The sequence below is a fragment of the Nicotiana tomentosiformis genome, chromosome 7, assembly GCF_000390325.3.
Source record: "Nicotiana tomentosiformis chromosome 7, ASM39032v3, whole genome shotgun sequence".
Taxonomy (NCBI): domain Eukaryota; kingdom Viridiplantae; phylum Streptophyta; class Magnoliopsida; order Solanales; family Solanaceae; genus Nicotiana; species Nicotiana tomentosiformis.
In genome coordinates, this window is record NC_090818.1 from 5,051,764 (window position 1) to 5,070,636 (window position 18,873).

Consider the following 18,873-nt stretch of genomic DNA (forward strand, 5'->3'; position numbering starts at 1 on the left):
CTCTGCACAAAAATGTGCAGAAGTGTAGTATGAGTACACCACAGTCGGTACCCAGTAAGTATCAAGACTTACCTCGGTGGAGTAGTGACGAGATACAGTCAAGACACTCACTAGTCAAATAGCCTGTGCAATATAGCAGTATACAATAGTACTGAAAAATATCTAGAAATGATAACAACAAAATCAACCAGTGATATAACAGCAAGGCAACAAGAACATCATAATTATTGCTCAGACGAATAAGGAACACAAGTACAACCAATTAGACATGTCCTTCAAATATAAATCTTTCACATATAATTCTTTCGAATAAATACCTTCTGAATATAATTCTTTGAAATAATATTTTGAATATAATTCTTTCAAATAAAAGTCACCTCGTGACACCTCATTTCATATTCATAAAAATATGGGTCTCAACCCACTTTTATATTTTCACGGCACTTCGTGCCCATGTTTCTATCACAACTGCACGGACAACTCACGTGCCAAAAATATCAACACATAAAAGAATCTGCACGATCAATTTACTTTAGAAATAGTTTGAGTGAAGAAAATGACATTTGCACTTAAATTAAAGCATCAAATAAACTATTGTTTTGTATGTAATACTTATAAATTTAAAACATAATAGAATTTTTCTTTTATTTAAAACAATTCAGTCATCAAAAATCAGTAAAAATCAGAAATATAAATCTTCAGAGTCTCGTACTAAAAAGCTCAAGCCAACACAATACAACAAGGAGCACAAAACACATAATAATAAAGTCAACTAATACTCACCGGAAAAAACAATAATTTACAAATCACGGAAAAACAAAATAACCAAAGGCAAGTGCATCCATAGAAAAATATCAACAAAAGGGCACTCCCGAGGTACCGTCTCGTAGTCCCAAAAGTAAATATGCAAGACAAGGGGATCTCCCGGAATACCGTTCCGTAGTCCCAAAGTAAATATGCAAGGCAGGGGGATCTCCCGGAATACCGTTCCATAGTCCCAAAATAAATATGATTTCAACGATTGCACATCAAGTGGTCACATATCACAAATGGCTCATCAAGTGCTCAAATATTACAACATATCACAAATTTCATTAATTGTTTGTAGTTGAAAAATTCATAATAAAATTATCTTCAGGAAATAACAACTCAAAAAAAACACGGGATTCACATAACAATCAAAGCGGCAATCACACCAAATTATCATATAAAAACAAATTCAACAAACAAGGAATGAGGCATTTCAAATCAAGGATTTACTAAGTTCCAACAATTTTCATATTTAATATATACGGGCATCTACGAATTTCAACCAATGTAATTTGCACATATAAACTAAGTGCGTACTCGTCACCTCGCGTACGTAGGTTTTCAATTACACAATTTTCACATAAGACTCAATGCCTAAGGGGTAATTCCCCCACTCAAGGTTAGACAAGATACTTACCTTTTTTTGAAGTTAGGCCGATATTCCAAAATCGTCTTCTTGCTTGATGTGACCTCCGGATAGCTCAAATCTAACCAAATTAATTCAATTCAGTGAATATAAATTATAGGAATTAATTCCATATGAAAATACTAATTTTCCAACAAAATTCGAAATTTAACTCACAAATCGCTTGCGGGGCCCACATCTCGGAATCTGGCAAAACTCACAAAATCCGATAAAACATTCAATTACGAGTCCAACCATACCAGTTTCACTCAAATCCGACTCTGAATCGACGTCTAAATCTCAAAAATTCATTTCTATGAGATTTCTAAAATTTTCCCAAATTTCAATTTCAAAACATTAATTAAATGGGGAAAACAAATGATGGATTTAGGTAATCTAACCATAATTGAGTTAAGAACACTTACCCCGATATTTTTTCTTAAAATCTCCTAAAAATCGCCTCTCCCCAAGCTCCAATTTGACAAAAATAGAAAATGGGACAAAGTCCCCTGCTTTATAACTTACAGTTCTGCCTAGGCCCTCGACTTTCGGTCGGTCCTCAGAGTGCGATCGGTCCTCGGCCTTCTATCGGTCCTCAGCCGTCGATCAGTCCTTAGCCTTCGACCGGTCCTCAGCCTTCGATTTTTCCAGCAGCAGAAATTTTCAGTAGCTGTTTAAGTCCAAATTTTGATCCGTTAACCATCCGAAACTCACTCGAAACCGTCCGGACACAAACCTTATATGAATTTCAATCATAAAACATGCTACGGACCTGCTCGCGCACTCAAAATACTGAAAAGAGGACGTCTTGACCCGATATTGACCATGGTCACACTCCCAAATATTTTAGCCTTACTAGTCTCTTGACTAATGATCCAAAAGGAAATACACCCAAGCCTCTCGGGACCTGTCAAATCATACCAACAAGTCCTATAACATCATACGGATTTAGTCGAAACCTCAAATCATATCAAACAACGCTAAAACCATGAATCATACCCCAATTCAAGCTTAAGGAACTTAAGAATTTCCAACTTCTATATTCGATGCTGAAACCTATCAAATCAAGTTCGATTGACCACAAATTTTGCACACAAGTCATAAATGACATAACAGAGCTATGAAAATTTTTGGAACTGGATTCTGACCTAGATATAAAAAAGTCAACTCCCCGGTCAAACTTCCAAAATTAAATTCTTATTTTAGCCATTTCAAGCCTAATTTAACTACGGACTTCCAAATAAAATCTCAGTTATGCTCCTAAATCCAAAATTACCATACGGAGCTATTGAAATCATCAAAATTCTATTCCGGGGTCATTTGCTCAAAAGTCAACTCTCCGGTCAACTCTTTCCATTTAAGCTTAAAAAATGAGAATTGTTCTTTAAATTAAATTCTGAATCTTCCGAAAATCAAACTCGACCGTACACGCAAGTCATAGTACATTTTACGAAATTGGTCGGGACCTTAAGTCGTTGAACGTCACATAGATTCTTAAAACGACAAGTCAGGTCGTTACAACGATTTCTCGGCGAGCTTAGGGCGAGGCATACCAAAAACCCACAGAGGCTTACTGGCGAGGCATAAATATCATGGGGCGTAAGCCTCAATCTTTTGGTCATTTGTCTAGGCGTAAGTACCAATGTTCTGGGCGTTCATTTGGGGATAAGCCTCGAGAACCTTTTAGAATTTGAGTCAAAACTGCTTATAAATCCTTTTTTAAAAACTTAAATATCCAAAATTTAAATCATAGTAAATTCTCAAATTAAAAATCTCAAAATTCAAAGGTTATTTTCTAATTGCTTATAATAGATATATACATTTTTTTACTAATTTTATAATTTTTTTTACAAATTTCCAATTTTAATATATTTTTATTTATATATTTATTACATTAATTTATAAAATATTAAAATTAAATAACCATGGGACTTATGACTCTCGCCGGACTTATGACTCTCGCCGGACTTATGTCTCACCCATGTGTTAGATAAAACACCTTGTTTCATGCCCCCACCTAAAACACGGGTAATAGTTGTGTTACCCAATAGTTCAAACGTTAAGGGAGGTTTCCATAATTTCAAAGACAATAGGGATGTTTATATAATTATCCCAAATACAAATTTCAAGTGAACAACCTTATCCCACGTATTTCCTTTTATTCCTCACAACTTAATTATAGCTGAAATAAAAGATTCAGAATTCGTCGTACTCTGCCTAATACGCTGATAACAGCGCTATGGACACAAAAAAACCAGAGCTAGTTTTCATTCCATCCCCGGGATTGGGTCACGTAGCTTCCGCTGTTGAAATTTCCAAACTCATTCTTGATACAAATGAACGTCTTTCCATTTCTCTCCTTATAATGAAACATCCTGCCGATTTCGGCGTTCAACCTTATCTTCAATCACTCTCTTCTCATTCCCGTTTGCACTTTGTAGATGTTTCAATTGACTCAAAAACAGCTGCTGAACTCTTGTCTAACAAGGACAGATTCTTGTATGATTTCGTCGACGGTCACAAATCAAAGGTAAGAGAATATGTTCGTAGCAACATTACTAATAATAGCTGTTGTGGGTTCGTTCTTGATATGTTCTGCATTTCCATGATTGACGTCGCCAATGAATTTGGTGTTCCGAGTTACATTTTCTTTACATCGGCTACTGCTTTTCTTGCATTATCGCTTCATTTTGAAGCTCTAAGGAGTAATGCTAACGAAGACGAAATTTCCAAGTATGATTACTCCGAGTCTAATGAGGAATTATCAATTCTTGGATTCAAAAATCAGTATCCTGCTAAAATCTTACCTAGACCAGTTAAATCTATTACACCTAGCTCGATTTTGTACTTCGATGGTATCCGTCGTTTCAAAGAGACAAAAGGTATTATTATTAATACCTTTGCTGAGCTTGAATCTTTTGCTCTTCAGTCTCTTTCAAATGCTAAAGTTGTTAAGCAAATTTACCCAATTCATCCTGTTGCCAATTCTGAAGAGGGGGATAACAAACCGGAAACTGAAAGTATTATCAAGTGGTTGGATGATCAGCCGAAGTCATCTGTATTGTTTTTGTGCTTTGGTACATTGGGTAGTTTTGAGCCTGAGCAAGTCAGAGAAATAGCGATTGCATTAGAGCGCAGCGGTCACAGGTTCTTGTGGTCGTTACGAAGGCCACCACCAAAAGGGAAAGTAGAGATGCCAAGAAATTATGAAAATTCTGAGGAAGTACTGCCCGAAGGATTCTTGGACAGGACAAATGGGATTGGAAAAGTCGTAGGATGGGCGCCTCAAGTGACCGTATTATCACATCTTGCTGTAGGAGGATTCGTGTCGCATTGTGGGTGGAATTCTGTACTGGAGAGTGTGTGTTGTGGGGTGCCAATTGCTGCTTGGCCACTTTATGCTGAACAGCAGATGAATGCGTTTTTGTTGGTTAAAGAATTGGAATTGGCAGTGGAGATTCGGATGGATTATGTTAAGGATTTTGAAGGGAAAAATCCAGTTGATATTGTCACTGCTGAGGAAATTGAAGGCGCCATACGGAAGCTTATGGCGGATGGTGAAGAGAATGAAGTGAGGAAAAAGGTGAAGGAGATGCAAAAGAAGAGCAGAATAGCCATGGAGGAAGGTGGATCATCTTATACATCTTTGCGACTTCTGATCGAGGATTTCATCAGCAACATTTCGTAAGAATTTTCATGGGACGGATTTAAGTTATATACACTCATGATGTAGTAATAATTTTTCTTATAACAAGTGGATTTTAACTTATAATAGTAGGCTAAATACCGCCTTCACCACATTATCAATTAATTCTTATTAAGAAATTTATCTATAATTGCTTAATATGTCCTGATTATATAGTTTTCTTTACGCTGTCAATGCATGAAACTTAAACTCACATGATAAGCAATGTTCTTAGTCCGGCAAATTAGTACTCCTCTGTTCTAAACAAACTTCATATACATTCTCAAGGTTCAAAAGGATAGTGTTGCATTACCTATTTGTGGTTAAAATTGAGTAACCAACATTCATTGAGCTTATATTGTCTATCGATATTTGAATTGGTTCGGTTGAAGAATAATTGAACAATACTGTCGTTTGGGTTTGTTTGAGTTTGAAAAAAAAATTGTTGAACTAAACAAAGTGGATTTGAAGGTTTAGATTGAATGTTAACCATTAAAAATTATTGGATTAGTATTAGAGATCGGATATCTTTTATTTGGTAAGTAAAAATTTTATTACCAAGGGAAGAATGTATACAATCATAACAAGAAAATCCCAGAGTTGATCAGCAGCCCCACCTATAGAAACCTGCTAAGTTACCTTTCTTCTATCTCCTCCTTACTCCGAATATCATATAAGCCATTACTAAGGATACATCAATCTCAATTCTACAGAACTCCTAAGCAGCCATTCTTCTATTCTTGTGCTTTCTCCTAAGAACAGACCAAACATTATAGGATAAAAATTCATTGTGTTAGAGATCAGGTATCAAATTTGGAATTGGTTAGGACAAATTTGGATAAATTTTGGAGCAAAAATGTATTGGTGAAATTTCTATACAAGCAAGTCCTGCCGACTTATCATATTGATGAAAATTCTATACAAGCAAGTCCTGCCAACTTATCCATAGAACTCCTTATCCAAATAGGCTGTAGAAGTTTTTCCCTTAATATTCTTGCAATTGTTTTATGACCAAAGGCATGACATCATTGCCATTCTTGATTGCCAAGACAAGTATACTCTTGAACTCCAAATATCTCTACTTTTGACTCAACAATGGTTTCAAATCTTCCTCACATATATGCCTTATTGCCAGCTGCTATAAGACCACACCCACTGATAACAAATCCCATCTTCCTCTTCCAAGTTTAAAATATCACAATTGAAATCTGTAGCTTTAAGGCTCAAATTTTTGCAACAAACAATGAATGCAACTAAAATCACAGAGTTGGTCTTCATTCCATCTCCTGGAATGGGTCACCTAGTACCCGCAGTAGAGATGTCAAAGCTTCATATAGCTAGAGAGGAACATCTCTCCATCACTGTCCTTATCATGAATATGAACCTCAACCCCAACCTCAATCCTTACATCCAATCACTTTCCTCAAATACTAATTTCAGCTCATCAAGATTGAAATTCACACAACTCCCACGAGACGAATCCGCTTTGCAACTCCTCAACAGCAATACATTCTTTTCTGGCTTTGTTGATAGCCATAAGCCTCAGGCCAGACAAGTTGTGGCTCAAATTCTACAATCGGAAACAACAACATTATCCGGTTTTGTGATAGACATGATGTGTACCACAATGATATACGTGGCCAATGAATTCGGGCTCCCAACATATGTTTTCTACATGACTAGTGCAGCCATGCTTGGACTTCACCTTCATATGCAGAGACTACGGGATGATTTTAACATAAATGTTCACCGGAAGTCAAGGGGTGTCATTATATATATATATATATATATATACTAGATTTAGTGTACGTACGTTGCACGTGTACCGCGTTAAATATTTTAATTATATTGTATTTTATTATATAGGAGCACGACAAAATAGTATAAGAAATAGCTTGACAAAAGGTTGAAACACAAAGTCTGACGTAATATGGCGACTGTCAAGTTCAACCAAGATTCACAATCAAGAATACCAAAGTAAAGAGGTATGGGTTAACCATTACGGCTAAAAACGCATATGATAAAATGCGTAGTCAATTTCAAAGATGCAAGAAGACTGGTTTACTTGGCCGAATCTGACTCTGAGCCCACCCTTTTGCTAGCTTCTTTATTATGCTAGTTCAACTATTGCTTCTAATTGAAATATATAAACACCTGAAGTTCATAATTCAATAAAGATAGATAGAAGAAAGAATGTCACTTTAGAAAAAAATAACTCTTTGATCTATCGGTTGACTCTGCCTTTTTAACATCCTTGATCTTGATATGTTTCCGGCAACAGAGAAGGAATGAAATAAGAAATCAAATCCGTTTGGACGGAGATTAAGGAAGTCCTATACTCGATGTACTTCCATTTTAAAGTATTGAAAGAAAGGTAGGCAGCTTTGTCGAGTTTCAGAAGTGAGGCCATAAGAAAACATTATGAAAGAAAATTGCAATCGCATTTACTCTTCGTGATCTTCGACTTAACTCCCAAAGGTAATCCACTTGGATATCCAAGGTTTAGCCAAAGTGTAGTTCCAGATCCCACTACTCGTCATATTTGATTTTATTTTAATTTTATAAAAAATAGAATTTTTTTTTTCTTGTTGCTAATATGTGAATACAAAATTAACTACTACAAATACGTGAATACAAAATATGAATACAAATGCGTGAATACAAAATATAACTACTAATATAAATATGTGAATGTAAACTTCAACTACAAAAACGTTTTGCTCAAAGTCAAAGAAAAAGAACATAAAAACCGTTAATTTTGTAGTTGCTACTGAACAACAACATTTTGATGATGACAACTGGAATGTAACTTCTTTTTTAGAAGTACTCGTGTGTACAATTCTAAACAGAAAAAGAGTTATATAAAATCACATTATGTATAGTTAAAAATCACAAAAGAATTATTAAAAAAATAAAAACTCCTAAACTGAGTTCAAAATGCACGTGTTTTACCTAATATATATTTATAAAGAATTAATTTATCAAAACTTTATTAACCAAAAAAACACTAAATTTTATTAAATAAAAATCCTTCCTAAACCTAAAAGGAGAAATCTAAATATAAATAAAATTAGAAAGCAAACGAAACCTAATGTGAATCGCAAGAATTTGATACCGTTACCTTCGTAAACCTAAAAGGAGATATTTAACACTCCAAAATATATGAATTTTCCTATTTCATTAACAAAAAAAAAAAACTAAACCTAAAAGGTTACTACTCCTAAATAGCAGGAAATCAATTAAAATAACTATTGCCAAATATTAAGCAAATAACTTAAATTACTATTTTATTCAATGTGAACTTTACTGAAAGGGTAAAAAAAGTAAATAATATTTCGTTAAAAACTTTCGTGTTTTTAATATAGTAGATAGATATATATATATATATATATATATATATATATATATATATATATATATATATATGTGTTTTTTAAAATATTATTTCCGGTGTTAGTGGGTGCATGCCACTGATTCCACTATGTTCCTTGATATTGCCCAAAGATACCAAGAAACAAAAGGTATCTTGGTAAACACCTTTGTAGAGTTTGAAATTCATGCCTTGAAACCACTTTCTTCAGACGGGAAAATTCCACCCGTCTATCCGGTAGGACCATTGCTGAACCTCTATAGTGGTGTCAGTGATAACGACGATTTATCTGACCATGAAATTATCAAATGGTTAGATGAGCAAACTCCATCCTCTGTTTTGGAATATCAGGAAGTTTTAACGAGGAGCAAGTTAAGGAAATTGCAAATGCTTTAGAGGACAGTGGGTGCCGGTTCTTGTGGTCGCTACTGAAACCACCACCAAAACATTCATGGTATCCAAGTGACTACGAGAACCTAGAAGATGTCTTGCCTGAAGGATTCTTGCAAAGGACGAAAGGGATTGGAATGTTGATAGGATGGGCACCCCAAGGGGTAATTTTGTCGCATGGTGCCGTGGGCGGATTTGTGTTGCATTGTGGATGGAATTCGATTTTGGAGAGTATTTGGTTCGGAGTGCCAATAGCAACTTGACCAATGTACTCAGAGCAGCAAGCAAATGCATTTCAATTGGTGAAGGATTTGAGTATGGCAGTGGATATTAAGATGGATTATAAAATCGGAGGGAGCAACACGGATATAATTAAAGCGGAGGAGATAGAGAGTGCAATAAGACAGCTGATGGAGCCTGAAGGAGAAGAGCAGATTGGCGCTAAAGGAAGGTGGCTCTTCCTCCATCTCTGTTGGACGTTTTATCGAGCAGGTTGTGGGCAATAACTTAAAAATGGGCAATCACCACATCTCTGTTAAATTGCCGTCTAGTGTGGCCAAAGGCAGTAATAATAGTTCCTTTTCTTACTAAGAGCAGTGCATTTGCACCTTAAAATGGCTCCTTTTGTTTTATTTATTTGCATTAACCTCAAATAATCGGAAAATAATTTTTGATCAGCTATATGTTACTTTGTAGCACAAAAAAGATACTGTTAACATTTATTGTACTCACAAGCAGTGGCGGAAGCCTTCTGGGGTGCCCATCCCCGGCAAAACATCTTCTGGATTTTCATAATCAGTTGGAAAAATTGCATCTTTAGCTGAAATAGGCTTGTTTAGCGACCACAAGAATCGACATCCGCTGTTCTCAAAAGCATATGCAATTTCCTTTATTTGCTCCTCATTGAAACTTCCTACACTCCGAAAACAGAGGAGTACTACCGATGAATCGGGTGGATCATCCAACCAGTTGATAATTTCCTGTTGATATGAATCTCGATTGTTACTGTGATCATTATCAAGGTTTAGCAAGGGTCCGATCGTGTCCACATGTGGGATGTTTTCGTCGAGGGAGAGAGATTAGACAGCACGAGATTCGAGTTCCAAGAAAGTGTTCATGATAATAGCTTTGTCTTTTTTGTCAAAATCATCCCTTAGACTCTGCAAATGAAGCTGAAGACCGAGCATGAAAGCACCAGAAGCATAGAAAACATACGTTGGGAGTCCAAATTCATTAGCCACGTCTATCATTGCAGTGCACGTCATGTCAACCACGAAACCTGCAAGTCCAGTCGATCGTGAATTCAGAATATGAGTCATAGAGTTTTTGACTTGAGGGCTGTGACTGGATATAAATGTGGTGAAAGTGTTGTTAGTGAGTAACTATAAGATGGACTCGTCCTGAGCGAGTTCAATGAACTTCATTTGCGAGCTGTTTGGATTTCTAGAGACTGATGGGATGTAGGAACTGAGCGTGGTGTCAAAAGAAAGATTGATTATATATAAGGACTGTAATGAAGAGATGTTTTTCTCTAGCTATGAGAAGCTTTGTCATTTGGTAGATTAATCCACTTAGTCATCTGTTAGAGTGAGGGGACACTGCCATGAAATGGAAAACTTGAAACTGAGAGTTTTTCATGTCCGTTCTTCACGCCTTAACTCCTTAACCTTAAACATCAAGGTAAGTGTATTGGCATAGACATTTATCATAAAAGAAAGATATTTGTAGTATAATTTCTTTAAGCTGCAGTGTATGCATCTGTATATGGTATTCCTCAAGAAAAGGAAAAGAAAAGACATTGTTTCTTGACTAAGAAAATTTGATAATTGCAGTCTAGGAACTGATTCCTTGCACTTACATCATCTTATCATTTTAAGGGTGTGAATCAATATTTGAGGTGCAGTCCTATATCATGGTTCTCTTATGGAATTTATGAAGCTTGGACAACACTAGTAAAAACCATGATATCGTGTAGAAAGCAGTACGTGCATCTCTACTTTATTCAAGGAAATGATGCAACATTGATGATAGTACTGGTTTAGGCATGAATTCCTGCTTATTCTTGCTAAATTAGTTTTTCATGACAAAAGGGCAGCCCGGTACATTAAGCTCTCGCTATGTGCGGGGTCCGGGGAAGGGCCGGACCACAAGGGTCTATTGTATGCAGCCGTACCCTGCATTTCTGCAAGAGGCTGTTTTCACGGCTCGAACCCGTGACCTTCTGGTCACATGGCAGCAACTTTACCAGTTACGCCATCCATTCTAGTTTTTCATGACAGTCTCAACAAAATGCCCAAGAGCTACATATGATGATCCGCCCTCCAGCAGTGCTGCTCTACTTTTGTCCTTCATCTCCGTCACCTTAGCCCTGATTTTATTCTCTGAATCCATCAGCTTCCTAATTCCATCTTCTATCTCCTCAGCTTTAACCAGTGGTGGATTTCTCGTATTAAAATCTTCCCTGTAATCCATCTTAATCTCTACTGCCATACCCAAATCCTTCACCAGTTGAAATGCATTGCTCTGTTGCTCTGCATACAATGGCCATGTTGCTATCGGCACTCCACTTCGAACGCTCTCCAGAGTTGAATTCCACCCACAATGCGACACGAATCCTCCTACTGAAGGATGAGACAAAATAGCCAACTGGGGTGCCCATCCTATCACCTTTCCTCTTCCTTTAGTCCTTTGAAAGAATCCCTCTGGTAAGACTTCCTCTGGATTCTCGAATTCGCTTGGGAATTGTAGCTTGTCTTTTGGTGGCGGTCGCCTTAGCGACCACAAGAAGTGGTAGCCACTGCTCTCTAGAGCATTTGCTATTTCCTTCACCTGATCTTCTTCGAAAGACCCCTTGCTTCCAAAGCATAAGAACACCACTGATGAATTAGGCTTCTCGTCAAGCCACTTCATAATCGCATCATATTCTTGATTGTGATCTTCATTCCCATTTTCAAGGTTAAGTATAGGTCCAACTGGGTAGATTGGTGGGATTTTTTCATCATCGGAAAGGGCTTTCAAAGCGTGTGATTCAAGCTCAGTGAACGTGTTCACCATAATTCCTTTCGTCTCCCTGAATCTTCGTGCATGATTGACAAACATGGTGCTACTTTCATCATTTACTAGTATAATCCCGGGCAAACATTTGACTGGAACCGGATTCATGTAAGTTGAGATCAGAACTTCTGATTCAGGTTCAACGTAGTTATGAACTTTCGGACTGCATTCAATGCTAAGACTTTGAAAATGCAGTTGTAGTCCAAGCATAGCTGCACTAGAAGTGTAGAACACATAACTTGGGATTCCAAACTCGTTCGCTACATCAATCATCGCAGTGCAGAACATGTCTATTACAAATCCTGCAAGTTTCACAGAATTTGACGAACTAAAGGAGGTTTCACTAACAGCATCTTTGACACGACCCTTGTAGCTGGAGATGTACTCAAAAAAATTGATGGCATTAAAACTGCTCATAGTAACAGAGGTCTCAGGTTGAGAGAGTGGAAGCAGCGTTATACGAGAACTGTAGTCTGAGGACAGTGATTTAGTATATGATGGAATATTTGTTTCCAAAGGAAGTATCATGATTAGAACTGTGATCGAAAGCTGCTCGTGTCTGTCGACTAGTTGCTTTGCCACCTCCACAGTTGGTACAAGGTGACCCATCCCAGGAGCAGGAATGAATACTAACTCTGCTGTCTTCATTTCCTTTTCTTGTTTTACTGGAATTTAGGGATGTTTGAAAACTCTTGACTATGTTTCAGTGGGAGTTTTGGTTCTTACTAAGATATTCACAGTTATTGGAGGTTTATATAATGTTATATTATTCTTGGAGAATAAGATTCAAGATTTGTTTGAACCTGAATGATGTCACTGCTTTGCTGGTTTGGTGAGAAGCAACTTCCTTGAACTAAAGTTGGTCTACAATGTAAGAATATTCAATTAGGATCAGATGTTGTGTTATATGCAGTGTATAACAGTATGAATTTTGATAGGAAAGAAAGACAAACAATGTAATGTTTCTTTATGACATCAGTAATAACGATTGATTTGATACATCGAAAGAGGACAAGTTCTGCTCAACCAAATTAATAGTCTAAAGCCAAACCTTAATAAGATGTCTTAAGTTTATTTAATTAAATTATATATATATATATATATATATATATATATATATATATATATATATATATATATATATTTGATTTTTGTAAATAATGGTGTACGGATTTTCTTGTACGTTTCTTGATCATTTACTCAGTTACCTACTAGCTTCCACCATTAGAGATATTTGGTTTGGTGGTCTATTGCTCATTTACATAATCAAGAAGAAATTAATTTTATTTTTTCAAAATTTGTGCTTATTTACATATTTCAATGTGTCAGGGTAACAATTAATTAATATTAATTTAGTGAATACATCTTTTTTTTTTCTAGAAGTTCGTATTTTTTTAATGGTGTGCCAAAGGTAAAATAATCATTTACTACTGGAGGGAGTACTAGAAAGCAACTTTCATGCCTATTAATACCGTGCAAGTCACGGCATTGGGGCATTCAGTATTCTTTATTAGTAAATACGTTAAAATTTACTTCTTTACTAATGGAAATGTATTAAAATTATCCCTATGGAGCTTTAGCATAGAGTAGCGGAGCCTTGACCTTGACCCGATTAAATCTCGATCTAGTAGATTCTATGCATCAAAATACTTCAGGGAAAACTGTTTAAATTTATCCATCTACATTTGTTTTGGTTTTAAAATTTGGAAAAATGACATTGTATAGCCGCTATAAAAATAATAGTCAAAAAAATGAATAAAACTTGTATATTTTTTGTATATATATATATATATATACATTTTGTATTTTATATACAAAAATTATACAAATTTTATATACTTTTTCGGCTACCAAATATAAATAATTTATGACGCGGGCTAAAAGTGATAATACCCCTTGGAATTACCTTCCATTATACTTCGGTTCGTTTGTTTTTTTAAAGGTAAACCAACATCTACAAGTCAAAATACAAACGCTGTCCTCTTTTATCTAAAAGAAGCTGCTATGTGGTCTCTATTCATTTCATCTCTAACACAAATTTGTGGTTCTTTCTTATACTGTGTAAGAAATATAATAAGATATGGAAAAAGAAAGCTTATCCCATGAGATTGTACAAAACAAAGAAGCAGTCAATCTCTAGCCCAAATAAATAATCTTCTTCATCGTATACAACAGAACTAATGTAAGAAACATCAAGGCAATAGGAAATAGCAATATTAGAAGAAAAATAGTGGCACCTCCGGCTAAAAAACCAGTCTCTCCAATGTTTACACCTAATCAAATAATACAACACATATATCTTTCATACGCACATTTATCACATATCCATGGTTAAAATTTTTACCTCCACCTCCACCTAAACTAGAAATCGATGGCCAAAAAATGAGTACGGTAAGAAACAGTACCATTAGTGAATGAGTGATAGCCTTCTTTTGCGCATATTTGCCTCCCAATACTTGACATTTTGGATCAGTTCACCAAAAATATATGTAGTCTCTTGCCAAGATTTTACCACCATGAATGTCAATAAAAGGAATATCCACCACGGCTTAACACAATTCTTCCCCCTTAAATAGAAAACTACAAACAAAAATTTTTACAAAAAGAAAATAAAAGGTACAAGGAAAATTTGCCACCTCTTAAATTCTTATCTGCTCACATACACATATCACATACGACACAACAAGCACAGCACATATATTTCATTCTGCATTTGCACACTCAAGGGGAGGGACCATTCTCAGTTTTTAACATATATAATTCACTCTCAATCATGAAAGTACAAGAGGGGTCAATTGTAACCGATTAAAAAATCTTAGTTGACTAAGTATGAATTTAGTCAACTAGACTTTGTGTAGTGATTTATTTCAGTAGAAAAAAACTAAATGAACAGAAAGGTAAAGAAGACACAACACTTTTTATACTGGTTCAATGCCGGTGTGGTACCTACGTCCAGTTCCCTTGGGTCGCAAGGGTTCTCTTAGATCTTTGATGAATGTTTACAGCAGTGATGATTTTAGTACGTTCACCACCAACGATATACAGCGACAATAATTCTTTCCAATATTGACACAACTCTCCTTTTGTGTTCTAACTCTTCCTATCTTGTGTGACACTTGTAGACTCAAGAATACAGTGTTTGTACTAAGAACTAGAAAGGCTTAGAAACAGATGATGTAGTTGCGTGCTTTGAATGTTCTTCTGCTTCATCCTTTATAGCTTGATGAGTCTTCTGTTTCCTTATCTTCTGGAATTGTATTGCAGCAATTCTAGGAGTCCTTTCCTTGTGAGGCATATACATCTAAGAGAAAAACCAAAGGGTAGCCTCATGAATCTAGCTTGAAATGGTAGCTAGATTCATCCTTAATCTTGACGAGTTGCTTCCTACATTCCTCCTTGATTTGAGCTTCTGCAGAATCTTCTGGATTTGATCTTTGGCCTTGATTAGCTCTATTCCCATTCTTGCGCGCTTGAGAATCTTTGACAAAGCTAACTGATTGACTTTTCTTCTTTGTTATTTGACTGATTGATTCATTTTCCATGTAAAGCAAAGTTCAAAATACATAGCCGTTGAGTAGGATCTTCTTTCCAAATCTGCATACAAAGATATGTCATTAGTCAAGGCTTCTTTTAGATTATTGATCATTATTAAAATTATAAACTTAACAATCTCCCCCTTTTTGATGATGACAATAATCTAAAAAAAGTTTGATTAATTTATGGGTACTTCCTTTTTTTCAAGTGTGCTCCGCTTGTCTTGAAGCTGGTTCTTGTGTGTTTCTCCCCCTGTCTTGTACCTGTACTCTTTTTCTTTCTTCTCCCTCTCTGTCATCAATCAAAAAGAGCAAGAAAAATAATTTGCAATAATAGTATTAGTTAAGCAGGCAAACAATATATATAGGTACGAAGCTATACTGAGCATAGTCGACTAACATGCTCGTCCAAGACACAACCAAAAGAAATAATTTTAACTACCACCACATAAAACAAAACAAAAAGAATGTCTAAGCATCCCAGACACCTAATTCCTTCCAAGGAAATACTTCAGGGTGTTGATCACTTTAGTGCAAAAACTGTCATAAGAAGCATCAATGTCTTTGGTGACTTTGGTCAGCTTCTCAGTTACATCCTGCATGGCCCTGATCCCTTGCCTCCTTGTGTCTTGGAGAGTGATCCTTAGCTTAGCCACGTCTGCTCCAGTTTCCTTGGTTACTGCCCTGATCTTGTCCACCTGCTCCTGCATAGAGGTTAGTAACCCCTTGATACCTGCAATATTTTACTGCATCAGCAGCAGCTGATCTGAAGAATAGGATTTGCTGGCTTCAGATTTGATCCCCCAGTGCTCTGAGAAGGGATGAACTCCGGTTCTTTGTCTTTCTTAAGCCATGTTCCTTCAATCAAGGTATAGTCCATCATGGCAAAGGTAGTTTTGTCATAGGTGCTGAAGATAGTTTTAGGAGCATAGAGAGACAGATCCACTTTTATAACTTCAAGACGTGAGAGATTAGTAAACCATAGGGCAAACTGTTTGCAGAAGATGAAACATCCCTGATGCTTTCAAGCATGTACTGACGTACCCAGGCAAACCAGTTAATAGCTTTATCATTTACCAAACAATACAGAACAAATACATCTCTGAGAGACAGAGTACTCAGTGAACCAGTACATGGTAGCAAAGTGGTAGCAATAATATAGGCTAGGACACGGTGTTCAAATTTCAAATTTTTTGGACCTATATCAGGGGAAGGTTTCAGACAACACACTCTTGGCTTCCTCAAACGACACTTCAAAATTATCTGGCCAGGAGTGTTGCACAAAATAATTATACCCAACAAACTTTATTGCAAAGATTTTTCTCAAACTAATAAGAGTCAAGAATGATATGAGTTCCTAAAACCATGGATTCTAGATCATCTTTATCATTCACAAATTGATTTGCATAAAACATACGCACATGCTCTTCATAGACAGTATCACCAACAATAGCAAATAGAGAGACAAGTTTCTGAGTTTCGAAAACAGACATAACATCAAAGTGAGAGTTTTGCATAGACTTTAAACTTACAGGGCGACCAAAAGTAATCGACTTTCCTTTGAAGGCAACAAACCTAGCCTTCTCTCCAGGGCCATAGAAGTTCATCTTGTCTTCAGGGCCAAACTCTGCACTTTCAGTTTTTCCCTTTTTCTGAGAAGATTGTTTAGGGAAGGACTCCATTGGTCGTTTTCCCGCCTTCTTTTAGGAGATGAGAATGTCTTCTTTAGAGTCATTGAAATCTTTCTCGGTCAGTAGATGGTCTGTGCTTTCTGAGGATTCTACATCAACAGGATCATCTTTGGCCTTCTTGAAGCGATGGCTTCTTCTGGGTATGGAGGAGGAAGGAGAAGGTTTGGTTTTAGCCATGAGTAAAAGAAAACAGAGAGATAGGGATTGAGTTTCTTTGAGAGAATGAGAGATATGATCGAGGGAGAAGAGGTTAAGAAGGGTTTGAGAGGACGCCTCGATTCTCGGAGAGACGTGTGAAGGACAACTGAAAAGTTGCCTTTTGCGAGCCCGCCGTCAGTTCATAATTAATACATGTACCAACTAATCAAGTACTTAAAATATTTTTAGGGCAAAAATTACGAGAAAATATATGGACAAAAATTAGACTAAGACAATTATGGAAAATATTAAACACGGTTATACGGAAATTGTACAAATACCAATTTTGTTACGAAGGAAACAAAATCTTTCATCAAGCAAAGGTTTTGTAAATATATCGGCTAACTGATTTTCAGTATTTACAAATTCAAACACAATATCACCTTTAGCAACATGATCACGTAATAAATGATGCTTAATCTCAATATGCTTAGCCCTAGAATGATACACAATTTTTTTTGATAGACAGATAGCACTAGTATTATCATACATAATAGGAACACAGTTAAGACGTAAATCATAATCTAATAGTTGATGCATAATCCATAGTACTTGTGTGCAGTGGTTGCCTACTTCCAAATATTCAGCTTCAGTAATAGATAGGGCTATACAGCTTTGTTTCTTGCTGTGCCAGGATATAAGAGATTTTCCAAGTAACCGGCACGTTCCACTTGTGCTTTTCCTATCAATTTTATCTCCAGCAAAATCTGCATCTGAAAAACCTTTGAGATCAAAATTATCTAAACTTTCGTACCATAATCCATAGTCGACTGTCCATATCAAATATCTGATAATATGTTTAACAGCAATCAAGTGGGATTCTTTAGGAGATGGCTGATATCTTGCACATTTGCAAACGCTGAACATAATATCTAGTTGACTAGATGTAAGATAGAGTAGTGAGCCAATCATACATCGATACATTATTTCATCAATACTCTTACCGTCTTTATCTTCATCCAAGGTAGTTGATGGACTCATAGGTGTTCCTATGGCCTTCGCGTTGGACATGCCAAATTTTTTGATGAGTTCTTTTGTTTATTTTGTTTGACTAATAAAGATCCCTTTCTGTACTTGTTTGATTTGAAGCCCAAGGAAGAAAGTTAGTTCCCCCATCATACTCATTTCAAATTCCCCTTTCATGATATTTGAAAAGTCCTTGCACAAGACAGGGTTAGTGCTGCCAAAAATAATATCATCTACGTAGATTTGTACAATTAAATTACCTAGAGATGATCGTTTGATAAAAAGAGTAGTATCAATATTACCTCTGTCAAACCCATGTTCGACTAAAAATGAGCTCAGCCTTTCATACCAAACTCTAGGAGCTTGTTTTAGACCGTATAATACTTTGGACAATTTGTAGACATGATTTGGAAATGATTCATTTACAAATCCTAGAGGTTGCTTAACAAATACTTCCTCAGAGATGAACCCATTTAAGAAAGCACTTTTCACATCAATCTGAAAAAGTCTAAAACATTTGTGAGTAGCATAGGCTAATAGAATGTGAATTG

At 36.2% G+C, this 18,873-nt stretch overlaps 1 protein-coding gene and 2 pseudogenes across 1 annotated transcript; 1 reads left to right on the forward strand and 2 right to left on the reverse strand.

The window, feature by feature from the left end:
* The first annotated feature begins 3,621 nt into the window (after positions 1-3,621).
* On the forward strand, positions 3,622-9,263 carry LOC104102964 (UDP-glycosyltransferase 71E1-like; annotated as a pseudogene).
* Positions 9,264-9,608: 345 nt separating this feature from the next.
* Positions 9,609-10,199, reverse strand: LOC104102963 (UDP-glucose flavonoid 3-O-glucosyltransferase 6-like; annotated as a pseudogene).
* A 648-nt stretch (positions 10,200-10,847) lies between these two features.
* On the reverse strand, positions 10,848-14,610 carry LOC104102962 (anthocyanidin 3-O-glucosyltransferase 2-like). The gene is made up of 2 exons (XM_070181255.1): positions 14,340-14,610; positions 10,848-12,798 (listed from the first exon to the last, which is right to left on the reverse strand). The coding sequence occupies exon 2, from the start codon at positions 12,580-12,582 to the stop codon at positions 11,143-11,145; it is 1,440 nt and encodes a 479-aa protein (XP_070037356.1). The 5' UTR covers positions 12,583-12,798; positions 14,340-14,610; the 3' UTR covers positions 10,848-11,142.
* Positions 14,611-18,873: the final 4,263 nt, after the last annotated feature.